The following is a 17,443-nucleotide window of genomic DNA, read 5'->3' as shown; positions in this document are numbered from 1 at the left end:
TTTTCTCGATGATATCTGTTTTTTGGGTCCAATGCACATGTCTGTCGCTATTCAGAATGTGCTACCAAACAGGTCAGACGCGCTGCTTCCGAACAGAGCAAACTACGTCTCCCAGCCTCCACTTCCATGGTCGGGAGATCACAAGTTCCCAAGTCCGCGGACTTGAGGTAAAGCGCAAGATCAACAGAAATTGTACGCCTCGGTGGTCAATTCTGATCGAATTGCTCTTTTCATTTGCTCCATGGCTAGATCTTGAGCATGCCTCTTCGCCTGAGCATGTAGTCTACCGCAAACCAGCCCCCGGGTTTATTGTGTTTATGGCGGCTATAGTGCCGGGTTTGGAGGGTCAGGCTATATTCAAAGTCTAGTCGTGAAGAAAACGGAGAGAGATGGTCGGAAACTGTCACCTGGTTCCAATTTCTATCTCCACTACATTTCAGACCCGTCCTGAATGCTCCCTTGGACGAGGGGGCTCCTTGAAGCCTACGCAGGACGGACTAGGGGTGTGAGAACAGTCTACTGAAGTTTGAAGAGTATTATCAGACTTCTTTTCATAATCGAGGGATTCCAGACTAGGATATTCCCGTGGTATTGTAATCTTTAATATAGATTCGGGTTTTCGTACATAGAGTGCAATAATGCTGCATATTCTACCGGTGTTAAATTCATTCACGTGCCCTGGGAGGTAGGGAAAGCACGTCGTCCCAGCCTCGAGAACCTCCCAGTTCCTAATGAAATACTCCGTATCTCTGTCAATATTCCTATCTCGCTACCGCAAGGCGCGTTAAAACCAGTTTATCATTTGGTCTAAAACAAGCACCCTGTCTGCAACCGCTTGTGCAGAGCTGGCGATGATCGACAGCCCAATACTCCATCTTCAGCCACATGAGACAACAGGGCCCGAGGAGCGTCTATCACGCAGTCTAGAAAGCCAATCTAGATCTGGCGGGGAAATAACCTTATCTTACTCTTCTGTTAGCTGAGATATATATAGCTTTCTCGTTGAAAGTCTAGAAGGTCTCTGTTAATAATTTAACTCCCCTTTTAGGACCCTCTAGCCGGGACCCCGATATGACGAGGAAGCACGCTTGATCTACGCATGTTAGCAGGCCATGTGGGCCTGGCAATAGGCTGGTTTCCATCTGTCCGGGAGTCGATGGTAGACTCCAGAAATCAGGCTGAGCTAATTGATACGTAGCAGGGATTTTGTTCTCTCGGTATCTGCAATACATCAACGCAACCAGGTTCCATATAGGTCGTTCTGTTGAGACCAAGGCGCTAGCTGCAGAAAGTATGATACGGTCACTGAAGCCCATGAGTCAGATATGCAGCCCTCTGCTTGATATGCAATCTCCTAACTGGGTCCTGTTGTTGTCTGAGGCCAGAGTCTGGGTTGATGCGGAAAAGAACGGATCAGATTATCTTATCTCTGGGCGGTTTGCTCGGTCCATCTTTAGTTAGGGTCCTTCTCCATTAAGTATTACTACGGGAGAAAGGGAGACGGGTCAACTCGCAGCAAAATTGGACCAGTCAACAACCGATGCATTGGACTTGTCTTTTTTGAGGAAGATGTGCGTTTGTCCAGTTGATGATCGCTGCTTGAAATGATTTGCAAAGTGCACGGAGTAGTCTGTGCTCCTTGAGTGGATCATCAGAAAAACCAATTCGGTTATTTTCTTGAGCTTTGGCGAGCCTGGAATACGTAACTGTTGGTAGATACGTTGAAACGCGTGTCTTCAAGGGACCCACGGACTTGGTGAGTTCGAGTCTTCGAGAAATGCGGACGCGACATACTCCAGGGTAGATACGTACTTTCGAGACTCGATGAAGGAGCTGCTGCTGGTAATCATTGAATGATATATTACGCCGTGTGGTCAGTAACTAAGTATTTCATTATTATAACGGCCGGCAAATCAAGACGGATCGGGATCTCGCCGAAAGTCTTGCTGCCCACGGTGTCCATGAATTGATTAATTAAACGATTAGCCTGCATCTAGTTAGTTGCGGCTGTGGCTTATTTGTTTTTCTCGATCAAAGTTTTCCTACGCCCTTGCTGGTCTTGCAAAGAATAGCCAAGAATAGAAGGAGATTTCTCGGCATTGAGTATGGTTGGACATCCCGACGGCGATTTTCCTTCGGCTCGTTGAACTGATTCTAATTTATTAGTATCACCATCCACATCCCACGTGCGCAATTAGTCGGACTCCCTTTGGATCATGCTTGGGCAGTCGGTCTCATAAGAAGCTGCTAGTTATTAATTATTATATTCCATGCCGCCAGTCGTCATCCGGTGAGATGCATGCAGCGGGAAATGAACTTTTCTCCTTATCTGATCGTATGGTAGAGTACCATATGGTCATCCGGAACCGGGTTACCGATCCACCATCGTCATTTAGCTTAGAGCTATATCGTAGTTTGCCGTCCGATGGGCCAGCAGTGGAACCCATGGCTCTTTGCAGAATTTAGAAGCTCCGACTGACGTTTAGTCCGATCAATCCATGATACTTTGTTCTAGTTCTGGCTTAAATGCTTCGTCGAAGCTCACTAGGCGTGCTTCGCTTATCTTCTTTGCGTTTCCCATGAAACGCTCCGTCTCTCGAAACGGTTGCCCTACGTTATCATCACTTCAAAATCTCAGCTTAGGCTTTGTCGACGTCGTCACTATCTCACCTCGTCTTCGCCGTGCCTGAGCTTGGCAACGCTCCTCTCCATCATGGTCTGGCGCTGGCGGAATAAAGGAGGTGATCCCGAGAAACCGCACAAGGATCCATCATCGATCCCGACTCTTCAGAAGGGCGCTACGATCGCGATCTTATGTCTGTCGCAACTATTCACCCAGGCCGGTCTTGGACAGTCAATTGCGCCGTTGCATATCATCGGACCCGATATTGGTGCGCGCAGCCCGGGTGAATTAAGCTGGCAACCGGCGGCCTACAGTTTGACCGTCGGCACCTTCATTTTGATTGCAGGTCGGTTTGGCGATGTCTACGGTCATAAACGACTGGTGGTCATCGGGTGGCTCTGGTTTTCGCTATGGTCCCTTATCTGTGGCTTCAGTGCCTATTCTGGCCAGATCCTGTACGACATCTGTCGAGCCTTTCAGGGAATAGGGCCTGCGATACTACTCCCTAATGCCATCGCCATTCTGAGCAACATGTTCCCTCCCGGTCCCAAAAAAAACCTCACGTTCAGCGTATTCGGTGCTACCGCTCCCAACGGTTTCGTCGTCGGTGCCGTCTTTTCCAGTATTTTTGCAGAGTTCGTCTGGTGGCCATGGGGATATTGGGTGATGGCGATGGTGTGCTTCGCACTGGCTATCTTGTCATATCTTATTGTCCCGCTGCAGGATTCTGATGTCACCAGGCGAAAGGAGAAAGGTCAATTGGACCCTTGGGGTTCAATCACCGGCGTTGTCGGCCTGGTTCTTGTCAATTTTGCTTGGAACCAAGGCCCGGTAGTCGGTTGGCAGGTTCCCTATAACTACATCCTTCTCATTGTCGGAATCGCCTTCCTCTGTCTATTCTTCTTCATCGAATCTCGCGTGTTGCACCCTGTTGTGCCTATCAGAGCCCTCAAGATGGACACCGCATTCGTCCTGGCATGTATCGCAGCAGGCTGGTCATCTTTTGGTATCTGGGTGTACTACACATGGCAGCTATCGGAAGTTCTACGAGGCTTCCATCCATTGAGCGTGACAGCTCAGTTCGTTCCATGTGGGATTTCCGGACTCCTCGCCGCTTTTAGTAGCTCGATTCTCCTCGGCACTATTGATGCTCATTATATCATGATGATCGCCATGACTGCCTTCTTGGTGGGCACAATATTGATGGCAACGGTCCCCGTTGGACAAATCTACTGGGCACAGACGTTTGTGTCGACGATTGTCACTCCTTGGGGAATGGTACGTATTATCTCTCACTATTGGATTTGCACAGCATCCTCTCTGACAACTTGTTTCCAGGATCTTTCCTACCCAGCCGGCACCATCATCTTGAGCAACGCTACGCCACGAGAACACCAGGGGATCGCTGCATCCCTAATGAACACCGTGGTTAATTACTCTATCTCCATCGGACTTGGAATCGCAGGCACCGTTGAGTCCCAAATTAACAAGAGCGGAAATGAAGTCCTGCGCGGCTACCGCAGCGCGTGGTACGTCGGTATCGGCCTTTCTGGAATGGGAGTCTTCATTGCATCCCTGTTCGCCCTCATCGCTGAAACTAGAACGCGCCATAAACAAACGGATAACGATGTCAGCGACAGCGAAAGGACTGAAGTTGACACCGCTGAAACGTCAGCTTGAGATTATTCCAAGCCTATTTGGATTGCGCTTTTTATAATAATACCCTATTTGCGATTTTTGAGTCTCTTATCGGCATATCTTACTGGGCGCCATTTCTTTTTTTTTACATCTTCATTAGAACTCCATGGAATGTTGGTGATGACGTCTTCTTCGTTCTACGAAAAGTCAAAGATTACGGGCGATAACGATATAGAATAATAGATAGTGATAGTGATAGTGATATAGATATAGATATAGATATCGACATATTAGACGATATTTTACCCAATGTGAAGATAAATAATGCTCGTTTTTTCGTTGTGGGGGGGGGGGGGGGGGGGGGGGGGGGGGCTGAAGAGGCAATACCTACTTAATAATCCTCTCTAGTCACTGTTTAAACATCAAGTAATAAAGGTGGACCTGCGGGTAGGCACCGCAGTTATGGGGCTTCGCACATTAATACAGACTTTCGAAGAAGAAGCTATAATAATAAGCAGTAAGGATATCAATATCGCAAGCGGATTTGAAATTATATTGGCATAAATAATATTAGACAGGAACGCGAACGTGAGGTGGCTACTACTAGCATTTTAGGAAACCCTTTAACTAATTGATCGCTTTCACTAACTACCGCTCAACGATAATCTACTTATTCTGTGGGCCTGGATTAGTCTTACTTGTTTGGGGTATCGCGCTCCTGCGCAAGCGATAGTTAGTCTTACTACTTAGGGCATCACCTACCCCAGCGATTGCCACTCTACACAGCAAGTGTGTGTCTTCTTCTCCAGTTGCCCAGGAGCCAGATAGGGGATGGTCCCGGGGAAATAATAATACTAATCATCATCATCATATAGGATGACCGACTCGTCCGAAGCGCACCCAAAATCAGTAAGGATTACCTTGAGTGGATCATAGCTCTCCACCAATATATTATCCGGTTTAATATCACGATGCGAGATACCTTTGCTATGAAGAACTGACCACCAACAGACGCTGAAGAGCGATATGGATACTCAGACAGACATAAATTAGATACTAATTGAGGTCTCGGTGTTCTCTCCACTTGGAAGCATCGTAGTTTGGTCCATGACTCCGCATATGTAGACGTCCTGAACTGTGGGGTACGATTTAGCTAGCGGCTAAGTAATTACATCCATATTGTAAGTAAGTAACTGCTGTAGAAGAACCTCGGCATGCTCAAGTTAGAGGTTCTAAAAGGCGTGTTCAATGCAACTCCGCAAAGAAGTCGTACTTTTTGATCTTCGATTTCTTCCAGGTCATGGATGGCATGTTTCTCTCAACTTAATGTACGGACACGTAGGTCCCTCTCCGTTTCCAAGTTGGGCCTTTTCTTGGTTTCTGGTAAAAATAGTAACCATCTTGATTATGGCCAGGTTCATGGATGCAAATAAACCAAAAAAACAAAGCAGTAATCCTTTCCATTGGTGTAAACGATACAACACTATGCCGAAGCTGGGGGGCCTTTGTCCTATCCATGCACCCGTGGAACAAAGAAAAACGCGACTGTTGCCTGGTAAGGCAAAGGCGTCAAGTGTTTTGCATTTTCGTTGACTGGGCCACAGTTCCAGGCAGAAATAGAACTTCGTCAATTTCCTTGCGATCTTAGTGAGATGGACTCTGCTTCTGAAGTACCATACGTCAGTGCATCGTGGAGAACATCAGCTGCCGGGTCCTCCATTTCATTTTCTTTCCTGCAAGAAGAGGTATACCTGGATTATTGATAGCAACTCAACTTTACTCGAAAGATCTACAGTGTGGCTCTATTCCTGCCGACTGAGTGTCCATCCAACTTTTTCTATTTAGCAAGTCAGCAAACCCTTTTCACTCCGTGACTTTGTTCCGCCCTCGTTCCACAACCACACGCGAACCCCCATTACTGAAGGAGCCATGTCTGCCCGAGTCAAGGGCTTCTTTGGCACCCTGCGCGGACATGAAATTAAAAATCATCGAGATGACCGTGAAAAGACCTGCGATAGTCTCTTCCAAATGCTCCAATCTGTCTATGATCTGGGTGAAAGCACCGTCTACATCACCCATGAGCAAGCCAAATCCCTCAGGATTAGGGTTGAGGACATGGCACTGGTTGATAATGATGATGGATATACTCTACGTCCTAGCGAAGAGTTCTTCAGACCTCTTTCAATTGAGGCACTAAACGCGTGTCCACTCGACGAGAACGACAAAGGAGCAAAACGGCTCTCTGAACTGGTTCGTGGTTGGTCAGGAATGGTATCATTCCTAGAAGAGAATTACAGCACACTTTATGGGGAGTTAGGGTCCAAACTGCTCCAACTGGCTAATGCCCGCCGTCGAGTTGGCACGGGAGAAAATGCAACAAGTACGACGCTCTTGAGAATGAACAAGTGGAGGAAAAAGTAAGTGATTGCTATCTACTGCTTTTACTATCTTTCCAAGTCCAATCTTTTTTAGCCTAGGCATCATTCCTGATATAATAAATCCTTATTACCAAGACATGCTCAAAGACAACATCTCCGCTACCCAACGCTTCTTTATCGAAGCCAGTTGCTATTCCGCGTACAGACGTGAAGATGAACCACATGTTTCAATTATTCTTAGCTGTTTCTATCAAGGCAAAGAGGATATATCACATGCAGAAGTCTCGACAATTCTTGCGGCAATGGTCACACAGTTAGAGCATGATAAACTTGAGAGCCACTCTATCACTCCGGTAAGCAAAACCGAACATATACCTTTTGAAGCTACATCGTCAATATACTATATTCTCTTATACTAATTGCTAATGAAATATATCATGTAATTATATAGGTCCTGCTAATCTCATTTATGAATTTTCAAGGAAGGATCCTGCAGGCTTATGCCACGAACGATGGGCTTGTTATTCAGAAATCTAAGCTCTGTAGCTTCAGGACACAGGAGGAATTTGAAAAGTCAATGTCCCTCTTCCTACGGTGGATAGCAAGTGAGAGGGTTGGTGATACCTACAAGCAAGTACGACTTGATCCTTTTTAGGAAGAGTCGGCAGATATAGAGCCCACTCGAAAGGCCCTGAGAAATATGTTCATTACAACACCCACGGATAATTGAACAGGAGAAGTGCCAACGAGGTCTGGAGGGCCGCAACCAGCTGAAAGCGGTCCAACTCGCACGTTTGAGCCTGGTATTACCGAGTGAAGAACTTGCTCGGCACAAGTTAAGGGGCAATACAACTCGAAGCTGGCGGCTGGGAGCAAATGATGCGGAAGGGCTCGTTAGCTACATAGTAATGGGACGGCAGCACGGGAGGAAAAGGTTTTGTATGTCAATAGGTTAGTGTACATTTTCAGGTTCTGGAATCCTCCTCCTACGATAGAAGAATTAACCATTGTTTCAGTCTCCAGCTCCTCAGGCCTCCGAGATATATCTGTGATATTTCCGTAGGACTCGTGCGAAGCTACTCTGCAACTACTAAAAGATTCAAATACCACCGGGAGGTGGGGGGGGGGGGAAGGGGACTGTAAGCATCGTATTGCAGGGATAGATCTGTTCCCCGACTACCAGTATGAAACTACTTCACTAGCAGTGGTATACCATAATGAGGCTCACCCAACGGTCTACCCATCTCACATTGTAAAAGGAAAGGTTCTATTGGACCACTCCATCTTAAAAACCTCCTTCTTTACATATCTTAAGCCTTGAAGTACTGGGGTGCCTAATATTACCCTCTTTATTTCGTATTCATGAGAATTCCAAAGTCTCCCTCTCCTCTCTGGGGAGTGTCGCGTAGAGTTGTGCTGCATTTGCCTTTGGGGAGTCATAGATCAAGCATTGTCGTATTAACTATCTATCAATCAAATACCAGTCGTTAGAAGGATTATACAATCAACTCACTACATTTACTTATTTATTTTTATTTTATTTTATTTTTGATATTATTGGGAGGGATACATACCTAACGTGGCCAACCGTCTCCTCAATAATGGCCACGAGCCATGATCATAAAAGTCATAAATTATTAGACTCGACGCATTTCTAAGTCTAGGCTGGTCTTTTCGGATCGGGAGTAAGTAGATAGGCCACAATGAACAGTTGCGTCCTGTAAACCACATAGTAAGTCTAGCTCGCCTGAAAGACTAAACACTGTAATAGCCGGCAGGCTACTACGCATTAAACGCATGGCCGACTAATTACGAATAAAATACGGCCTTCTGCTGTCCCATTTTCAGGAAATCTTTCAGTAACAGTGGCTTAATATGAAGGCCTGGCTCATCAACAAAATCATGTTGGTCAACATGTGATGGAATAGAAAATGGAAGGAGAAACTTGACATTGATGTTATACACATTAAATCAGAACCTAGTTCCTGCGTGAAATTCCTGTGATATTGTATAAAGGCCTACAACGGGCCGAAAGAGGTGTGAACCGCGTGCTTATAGAGCGGCGTTATATCAAGTCGTACCAAAAAAAAATTGTTATAGTCGGATATATTCGTGCATAGCTTTCCAAGAACCGATCCAAAAGGAGAACCAAGTGGCATAACATATACTCTTTTGAGCATTCTTCACGAATGCGTCGCTGCCCAGTCATCGGGTAGCTTATAGTTCGGCGGCAAATTGTACTGTCCGCGGCAACTACTTGCAGTGCAACGCTCGAGATTACAGCGTCCATACAGCCGGCAATAGCACTCACTGGCACTTGGACAAGCTCGTCTATTAAGCCGCTCGAGATCAATACCCCCAACGGTGTCCAAAGATGACGAATCTGGTGATTCCTCATGTTTCAAGAATAGAATATGCCACACATACGACAGGATTCTTCCCGCGATGCGGTCATCGCGAGGTGCAGCATTGGGGTTCTCATTTTTCTCATCGCTCCCATCAAGCAACCACTGCCGCAAGGCAATGTACTCATCGCGCGAATGCTGCCAGATGTTATTCCGTGCAACGACGAACTGCGCACAGCATTGCGAGCGAACTGCGTCCCCACGACCAAGGCGCAGTCTCATGCCCTCTCTAGTCATTGTGTACTTCGCATCTCCGCCGAATAGCGCTGCCAGAGCGCGCGGCAGCGCCACGTCAGACGCTGTGCGGGCACTCCACGGCTCCACAACTGCCTGGAGAGAGTTCTCGAGACTTCCCTGAGGCGATACCGAAGGGGGACATGTGCTCGCACTCCAGTCACAGCGGAGGTTATGATAACCCCACGGCGCGAGCGCTGCAGGGACATCGAGTGCGGCTAGCAAGGCTGCATTATCATAATCCGGGGCATCATTATGCCATGCCCAGCGAGATCCATGGACAAACACCGCGCCTGCAGCAGGAATCGACGCGTAATTGTCGATAATGAACGTCAGATATGCCATTGCCTCATGGCCGCGATTCGCAGGGACCTGGAGATCCTTCGACTTTGGATCCAATGGCGCATCAGCCGCATAGACGCATAAATGATACTTGTTGGCTAATCGATCAAGCCAGCTAGGATCCCCATCGGAACTAACGCGTGACACCACCAGTGCTGGTTTGTTGCCATCTGTCGCTGTTGCCAGGCCTGGACAGACGCCGCGCGACTCCGGTAGCCTGGCGGAAGTCGTCTTATATCGGATACGGTTCCATGCGTAGGTCTCGTGGGATTGGGGTTGGGTAAGGTATATAATGAGGAGAAGAATACTGATGAAGAAGAGTACCTGCACCAGAGCTTTGCGCGTCCGGCGTCTCATTGGGACGCTGTTTAGGGCATTTCTGCTCCGCGTGTATTATTGTAGACATTGGGAATCTGGTAGATTGTATGGCTCGGTCCGGATTATGCTCGGGCTCAAGATATTCCGGACCGCTAACTATTCAACTCTGCTCGGAGATGCCTCGGAGATAAGCAAATACCTAACTTGTCTTCGTAGATCTTATACAGAATGAGGGCCGACTACAGTATACTCGCTTATTTTCTCAAGTTATATCCTTTCAGAGAACGAGGGGTTTAGTGGGAAAGTACGTTGTACTCAACGAGGCTTTCCGCTGCACACACTGTGGAGTAGTAAATACATTTTGAATGGGACGTTCCAAGGCTCAGAACGCATCCCGTACTATGCATTCTAGAATTGAATGGTATAATTTGATATGATCATATCTTCAAGGCAAGAATATTGGAGAAGTGAAATTCTTTCCTCATTGCTATGCACATAGATATATGTATACCGTTTCTATCCAACGTTAGGTCCGCATCCCCTCTCAATACCTGATATCTATCCCAACGTGTCTAACCATCTACAAGCGTCTCACTGCAAATCGTAATCTAATCGTTCCTTCATCATGAACAAGCCTCATCCCGTGATTGAAAGGTTCCGCATACGCCTCCACTTTCCACTTCGAACCCGTCTCGCTCCCCACCTGGTCCCATAACTTCTGCCAGCTCTCCGGGTTATGTTTATATCTCAACCCGGCTCCCGAACGACGCGGATCTTCCTTCGCTTCTACATGTCCGACTTGTCTTCCAACGATCAGAGAACCCGGCCTGTGTCGCAGAATGCTCACGGCCTGCTTTGCAATTGCCACCTGCTGGTCCCAGTCGAAGAGATGGAAGAATGAACCCGTGTGGATGATGTCGACCTTTCCAGAGAGTTCTTTGAGCAGGGCGGAGGCCGGGTCAAAGATGTCGGAGGCGATGAAGCGTGACTTTAGCTTGTCTTTGTCGAGGAAGAGGTCGTACCCGAGTTCCATGAAGTCCAGGCGGAGGTCAGAGCCGTAGAGGTTTTCAGAAGGAGCACCATCGAAGGCCTGTGGTGGTTTGTTAGCCGGGATGTTGATCTCATATGTTTTATAATTTCATATGTTTTATAATTCAGGAGATGCTCTCGATTCATTATACGGCCGAGTCTCTGGTGGGATGGATACATACCAACTGACGAAGCTCCTGTCCAAAGCAGCAGCCTAGATCCAAGAATATCTCTCCTGCCCTCAGCCTCTCAATCACCTCATTATAGTACGGTGAGCTGGGAATGCTTAGATCAAGAAATCTGAACATGCCAATGCATGGATAAGGGAACTGGCTGGTTGTTAGTATGTACATATATTCAAGGCCCTCCCCGCTTCTAGATACGCTCCCCGCCACCCAAAAAGATAAGATAAAGCATGCAAAAAAAGGCAAGGAACTCACAATCGCAAACGCGCGATCTCTCTACTCCTCAATAAGAAAATGAGAGATTATCGTCAGTCTTTGGCGGACATATTATTCGCCATGTCTGCAACTCACGACTTTCTTAACATGCTCCGTGATCTTATCCGCGGGTATCCCGCTATACTTCTCCAGTAGTGTCCGTGCTGGCTCGGTGACAGTCTCCAGTTCCGGCTCATACCAGGATATTTCCTTGAAATTACCCGTGCTGAGCGCCTTCTCGATCTCTTGTTGTTCTGGTCCAGCCATGTTTCGGGGGCTCACGAGTAAGTTCTGTTGGAGTGTGGTTGGGGTAAGAAGGCGATAGTAATGACGCTTGCTTTCTGCCAGGTGTAAGAGGGGCTTAAATATGGAAAGATTCGCTGTCAGTGACGTTTGAAAGTAAGCGTCCGGTAATCAAACTTTAATAATAGTCAAATCGCAGCGGCAGGATGTGTTAGATCAAGGGCCTACATGTATATATATACGATGGTGTCATGCGCGTGATAATAATAGCATGTTGGCGGGGTGTTCTAGATGGGATCCACGCGTTTGCCGTCGGCTAAATCGGCATTCTGCTTAATTCGAGATTTGATACACGGAGTGATCCAGGTGGTTTTTGAGACTGGAAGTTTGGTTTTTATTCTTCTTTTCCAGGCGGTCTTAGATGCACACTACATATAGTTATACCTTGCAGTACACTGTACCTTGCACTTTCAGAGTCACCTGGAATTTTGACTTGGACCGTGACTGCAGTTTGAGGTACAATTCGGGCTACCAGTGAAGTCCGGATAGCAAGATCAATATATTATGCCGTATTAGAAATATGAAGTATAATGTGGTATCCTTACCTCAGCCCAGACTGTTCATCATAGGTCATGTTATAACATATTATACGTCGTCATCGCTCGTATCGTACAAATGAACATCAGCAAGAGATAAGTAGAACCCGCTGCTCTACGATTTCGGATCAGACGAGATCAGACGATAATCGAATCGCCTCATTGTAGGAGAATGTCCACGAAGGGACAACGTGATAGCCATCCCCGTCCGGGAAAATGCCCCCGGGAAAGAGAAAAAGACAATAATTTCCCCGGCCCGCGGGGGATGCCCTGAGAACAGATTGAGACACGAAGGCCCGGCCCGGTGATTCTGTACTTATACCTCAAACCCCTTATAACGTAGTGACATAACTCTAGTTGTTCGGCAGTATGGCGCAGCCACTTGCGTTGTCATCAAGCCCCTGGAAAGAGAGCGGGAACAGTGGGAGATGAAAAGCTCTTCGACGGGAAAGGTTTGTGGAAGAGACACATCAGTCTTCCTCATTATTGGCCGTATGATATTCGAAGATGTGAATAACTCAACTCTCATCCATATCAGAGTTTGACCGCGGTTTCTGCTCCACCGGTTTTGGCTCGTCTACTTCTGTTGCGGACGGCGCCATCTCTTGCATATATGCAGCGCCTGGCGATGATGGTGATAGAGGAGGGAATGGCTCCGTGTGTAGCTCATTAGCTGCTGTCTGCTCCCCAGGGGAATTATGTATAGATGCAACCGCTGTGCCGCCTTGAGTGGTAGCTTCGTCAACAGTCAGCGATGCACGTCCAATATTCGACGTAGTCGAAGATCGAGAAGGCGGCATTGAAGGCGTAGACTAATCAACTCCTGCGTTAGCTTGAATCTGAAAACATAAAGATTCTTGTTTTCATGCGCATACATCGTCTTCAGTGTGCTCTAGCCCTCGGCTTATAGCCAGCTTATGAGCAGCAAGGCGCTTCCGCGCAATTTCCGCCTCCTCTTCCAACCTGGCTTGTTCCTCTTCCTTCTTCAAATCCACCATAGCAGGGACGTCTCCGTCATAGACCACTTCATAATCTGACTTGAGTGAAGATCTCCCTCTGCTGTCGCTCTTGCTCTTTCTCCTGGAATCCTTTGAAGTATGTGTACCAGTAGACCTTCTAGAGAAACTAGGCTTCCCGAAGGGCTCTTCCAAGCTGAGACCAGTTCCGCGGCGCCCTAGGGCTAAAGCAAATTCGTCATCCAACGGGACGGCATCTTCCTCCTCGTCGCTCGGTATCAGATCGCCTCGCGAACTGAGTGAATTTGTAGTCTCCCGAGAAGAGTGTGTTCCGCTTCGCTGTCTGGTCTGCTTACCACGATCAAGTCCGTCTTCGTTCTCTTCAGCAGCCTCCATCAACGGCTCATCTTCGTGTATGTGGCGCCTTAATCCGCCCGGGTTCTCTTGCAGGTCCGCGGCGGATGGTCTGTATTTAATACCTCTCGCACCAATCTTCCATGGAAAGCGTTCGAGGAAACCTAAGAATGAAGATTTCGGAATAACCGTTGGGTCTGATCTCTCGTCCGGAAGTACCGTGCTTCGCCGTCTTGTCCGACGAGCTCCATAGCTCATTGTTCGTTGTCGGCGCGGCTGCTCTGCGCTGCCGCGACCGCTCCCACTCCCCGCGAGGAGACGATCCAACTCGTCATTCCCCCAACCCAGCAGGGCATCTCCTGCATCGTCGTTATCCCAGTCATCGTAGAAATCAAAGTTGAGTTCCGCGCGACCTCTTCGTCGACGACGCAGCTGGTCCTCCCGGCTCGGGAAGCACGGTGCCGTGCACGTGTGAAGACAATTGCCGATCGCAGAGAAGCAGGGCGATAGATAATTCTGCGTGAAGGTGTAGACGCTTTCTTGTGCCGTTTCATTAGCCGACTCGATGTTCTGCGAGATCTGGTTGATCGTCTGGCGAATTCGAGGATCGTTTGCGCGCATCATCCTGGATGGCAATGCGGTCGCGGCCGCAATGCTGATAATGATGTTGTTGGTATTGATGAAACAGTAGTCTGAGGGGCAGAGAGGCGCAACGATCCACTGCACGAGTGAGATCTCTCAGACGCAAGACGCATTGGAAATGAGCGTATTACTGAATGGATGGAGTTCGCTGCAGCGGTGAGATGTGCAAAGTCGATGTCGGGCGGTGGAGGGCTCGAGACATGGTCCGTACCAGGGGAGATGATGTTATTCTGGCGGGCAAAGGAACCGCAGCGGAGGGTGACCTTAATTACGGACTATCTAACATTCTAACTAAACCCATGGGGACTTTCCCTGCCTGTCTACGAACCTAGCAAGTTTCTTCTTCTCTACCAGCTGCTCTCCGACTAATAATTAACCCAACTCTCTGGAATCGAAGAAAAACCAGAACCGGGCCAGTGGCGCCTCAGGCCTCCAGCGAGAAACCATCATGAATCAGCACACACGTGAGATACGATCCTCTACCAATCATCGCCACAGCCTGGGGGGAAAACCGTGGACCTCCGCAGTCTCTGCGAAACCTTCGTAGCTCGGTAATATTGAATATTTAATAATGTTTAATTGATAAACCACCAGAGGCTCCCGTCTGGTGAGCTGCCAAGATGGTATACTACGTTCGTTTCTTGAAGCCCCCCAAGACGGAGAAGTCCAGTCGCTCCTCGTTATCAGTTTCCGCCCTGATATGCGTCACGACAGACCTGGGGGATTCCTTCCTGCCAGACGATGTAGAGTTAAGAGTGACATTGACCAACCATAACTCCAATGTTCCCTTATTAGGGAAATCGATCTCATGGCAGGCTGGCAGTCGACAGCTTTGGGTATCTCTGGGGCCCTTTGACCGAAATATCTGCAATAATCAACCTGTGGTCCTAGGCATCGGCGCCGTTGATTCAGGACAGTGTCAACGGGACCAGATGTCGCACGAGTCCACGGTGCCATTGGTCATATCAGGATGGAGTACTCCGTTCGGAGGACCCAAAGATCTTCAAACAGAGAGACTGGTCGAGAGACGCTTCCATCTGCAGGGGAAACATAATTTAAGTATCTGGGAAGAGACGGGCAATAGCATCGCGAGACATATTTGGTAAGATAGACCGTCTCCAGCTGCAGTCTAAAATCTAAATGCCCTCACCCACAGGGATGCCGCTCTGGCGTCGATTATCTACCTCCAGCGGGCCATTGAAGGCCAAGCTGGACGGATGCCTTCTCTTGAACAACGCCTCCGCAAAACGCGCAGTCCGCTGCGGGTGGTCGAGCTGGGATCCGGCTGTGGAATTGTCGGGATCGCACTGGCAGAGCTATTGCCTGAATGTTCAGTGATGCTCACCGACTTGGCTGAGGTGAACGACATTGTAACGCGCAATATGGCAGTTGCGCAGCTCGCCCCTAAATCAGCACTTGCTTTCCAGACCTTGGACTGGGACGAGCAGCCTCCTGATGAGCTGAGGAACGCGGGGATTGACTTCATCCTGGTTTCAGACTGCACGTATAACGCAGATAGCTTACCTTCATTGGTTCACGTGCTGGATGCTCTGGTTCAGACATCTCCTGAAGCCCTTGTGCTTGTGGCTTTGAAGAGACGACACGACAGTGAAGCCATTTTCTTTGATCTAATGCAAGGTGCCGGATTTGCGACCTTGGACCATGACAAGATCGCGTTGCCATCATTCGGTTTCGGGGAAGATGGGCACGTCGACAACATTGAACTCCACTGCTACGGGCGGAACCACGAATAAACTCCGCATTGGAGACCAACTATTGCGGAAATTCCGCGTGCTCGAAATAATAACGACACGGGTCCTTTTTCTATCCCGCGGCTCTTGAGGGCAAGATCCGCGGGGTTGACTCGCCCGTTCCGGGTAGATGTGGAAACAAGAAGAGGTGTGTCATCGGGGGAAAACGCGAGCCGTTTTAATGGTCTTTCTGTTCCGGGCCGCTTCTGTCTGTTAGTGGCTCGTATATAATGTACTGGCCCATATAGTTACCCACACCGCATAGTGGGGAGTATCGGGATCTCGAGCAACACCATATCAAAACCCTCATACACTCATCCAAGGCCCTGACAGTAAGGAGCCAAGATCAAAATGAAAATGGATGATGGTACAATGTAATTAAAAACAGATTCCCCATGGACAGTCCCATAACGTAAAAGCTTTCCATATTATACCACAGAACGGCCTTGAACAGTTTCAGACACAAATGAATAGAAATGAAGACCAGGATGTTGACGTATAAAGTAGTTGAAGGAGTCTCTAACGACCACATAAATAATCATAGTTTCTGTCCTGTATTCTAATCGTAGAAAGTGCCCATCCTAGGACCTACACGGTGACGGCCTCATTCTTGGGTCGGTTCCAGATATCTTATTTAACGAAAGCAGGATTCCTTGTCTTTATACACAACTATCAGTTATGTCCGCAGGTCTCAGTTTTTGAGAGACCAATCACTGATTCGCGAGACTGCCTTATCTGGATGAAAGAATGCAAATTCATTGCTGCAGGAAGAGGCTGCCGGCACAAGGTATCGAGTGAATACAAAGAAGATGGCAGTCATGGGACACTCCGGAGGCGGAGGACTCGCACTACGGAAAGGGTCACATGTTTGATTTGATTCTGAACGAGGAGGATGGTGAGTTTGATGAAGAATACTGGGCTTTCTTCTAGCTAGCGTAGGGGGCTAGCCTGGTGAAAGATGTATGCGTTATATATATAGAGAGGTTGGGGCAAGAGGCGCTGAAAGGAATTAATATCTCCTTTTCGTATCAAGACCAGAATAGTGATAGCTGAATTACAATGAAAAAGGTAGTCTAATTGAACTAAGAGCAATATTATTAAGGAATCTTATGCAACAGCGGTATTTCCGCGCGCGTGGCGAAGCACGGCTGAAATAGGCTGGGAAAAGCGTCAAGTGAAAAGACAATAGATAGATTGACTGAGGGAAAAATTGACCCATTATCGTATCGAGCGTCTCTTTTGTAAAGAAGCCTCGCAGTCCATATCTAGGATACGTCGGTTGGTCCGAGAAAAAGGCGCATGAGAAATCACCATCTGGTGTAAGGCGGATCTTTCTAGATTACTGAAGTCAAAACTTTTTTGCCGGGTGGCTGAGTAGAGGGGTTGGCAGACTATAGGGAATACATAATAATAATAATATCCCGGCGACAGGAAGAAAAGAGACCAGGCTAGATGCCGGGGAGTAGAGTAGAGTAAAGTAGAGAAGAGTAGAGT

General features: G+C 48.0%; 6 protein-coding genes across 6 annotated transcripts; 3 read left to right on the top strand and 3 right to left on the bottom strand.

Moving 5' to 3' along the window:
- The first annotated feature begins 2,401 nt into the window (after positions 1-2,401).
- On the top strand, positions 2,402-4,591 carry C8Q69DRAFT_414161 (major facilitator superfamily-domain-containing protein). The gene is made up of 2 exons (XM_028628332.1): positions 2,402-3,901; positions 3,962-4,591. Exons 1-2 carry the CDS (start codon positions 2,714-2,716, stop codon positions 4,301-4,303), a joined length of 1,530 nt encoding a protein of 509 aa, XP_028487881.1. The 5' UTR covers positions 2,402-2,713; the 3' UTR covers positions 4,304-4,591.
- A 1,223-nt stretch (positions 4,592-5,814) lies between these two features.
- On the top strand, positions 5,815-7,769 carry C8Q69DRAFT_458182 (hypothetical protein). The gene is made up of 3 exons (XM_028629969.1): positions 5,815-6,678; positions 6,734-6,992; positions 7,091-7,769. Exons 1-3 carry the CDS (start codon positions 6,191-6,193, stop codon positions 7,292-7,294), a joined length of 951 nt encoding a protein of 316 aa, XP_028487880.1. The 5' UTR covers positions 5,815-6,190; the 3' UTR covers positions 7,295-7,769.
- Positions 7,770-8,596: 827 nt separating this feature from the next.
- On the bottom strand, positions 8,597-10,022 carry C8Q69DRAFT_163765 (hypothetical protein). Its single transcript, XM_028625700.1, has one exon. It carries the CDS (start codon positions 9,975-9,977, stop codon positions 8,823-8,825), a length of 1,155 nt encoding a protein of 384 aa, XP_028487879.1. The 5' UTR covers positions 9,978-10,022; the 3' UTR covers positions 8,597-8,822.
- Positions 10,023-10,413: 391 nt separating this feature from the next.
- Positions 10,414-11,393, bottom strand: C8Q69DRAFT_458175 (hypothetical protein). Its single transcript, XM_028629968.1, has 2 exons — positions 11,150-11,393; positions 10,414-11,028 (listed from the first exon to the last, which is right to left on the bottom strand). Exons 1-2 carry the CDS (start codon positions 11,318-11,320, stop codon positions 10,519-10,521), a joined length of 681 nt encoding a protein of 226 aa, XP_028487878.1. The 5' UTR covers positions 11,321-11,393; the 3' UTR covers positions 10,414-10,518.
- A 1,371-nt stretch (positions 11,394-12,764) lies between these two features.
- On the bottom strand, positions 12,765-14,180 carry C8Q69DRAFT_442398 (hypothetical protein; the record flags this gene model as incomplete). Its single annotated transcript, XM_028628832.1, has 2 exons — positions 12,765-13,058; positions 13,122-14,180. 2 exons carry the CDS (start codon positions 14,178-14,180, stop codon positions 12,765-12,767), a joined length of 1,353 nt encoding a protein of 450 aa, XP_028487877.1.
- Positions 14,181-14,722: 542 nt separating this feature from the next.
- On the top strand, positions 14,723-16,124 carry C8Q69DRAFT_163588 (putative methyltransferase-domain-containing protein). Its single transcript, XM_028625698.1, has 2 exons — positions 14,723-15,300; positions 15,355-16,124. The coding sequence occupies exons 1-2, from the start codon at positions 14,819-14,821 to the stop codon at positions 15,950-15,952; spliced, it is 1,080 nt and encodes a 359-aa protein (XP_028487876.1). The 5' UTR covers positions 14,723-14,818; the 3' UTR covers positions 15,953-16,124.
- The last annotated feature ends 1,319 nt before the right edge of the window (positions 16,125-17,443 follow it).

Source organism: Paecilomyces variotii (assembly GCF_004022145.1).
Source record: "Paecilomyces variotii strain CBS 101075 chromosome Unknown C8Q69scaffold_2, whole genome shotgun sequence".
Lineage (NCBI taxonomy): Eukaryota > Fungi > Ascomycota > Eurotiomycetes > Eurotiales > Thermoascaceae > Paecilomyces > Paecilomyces variotii.
Note: the sequence above shows the minus strand (reverse complement) of the source record. Positions and strands in the feature narration are given on the sequence as shown.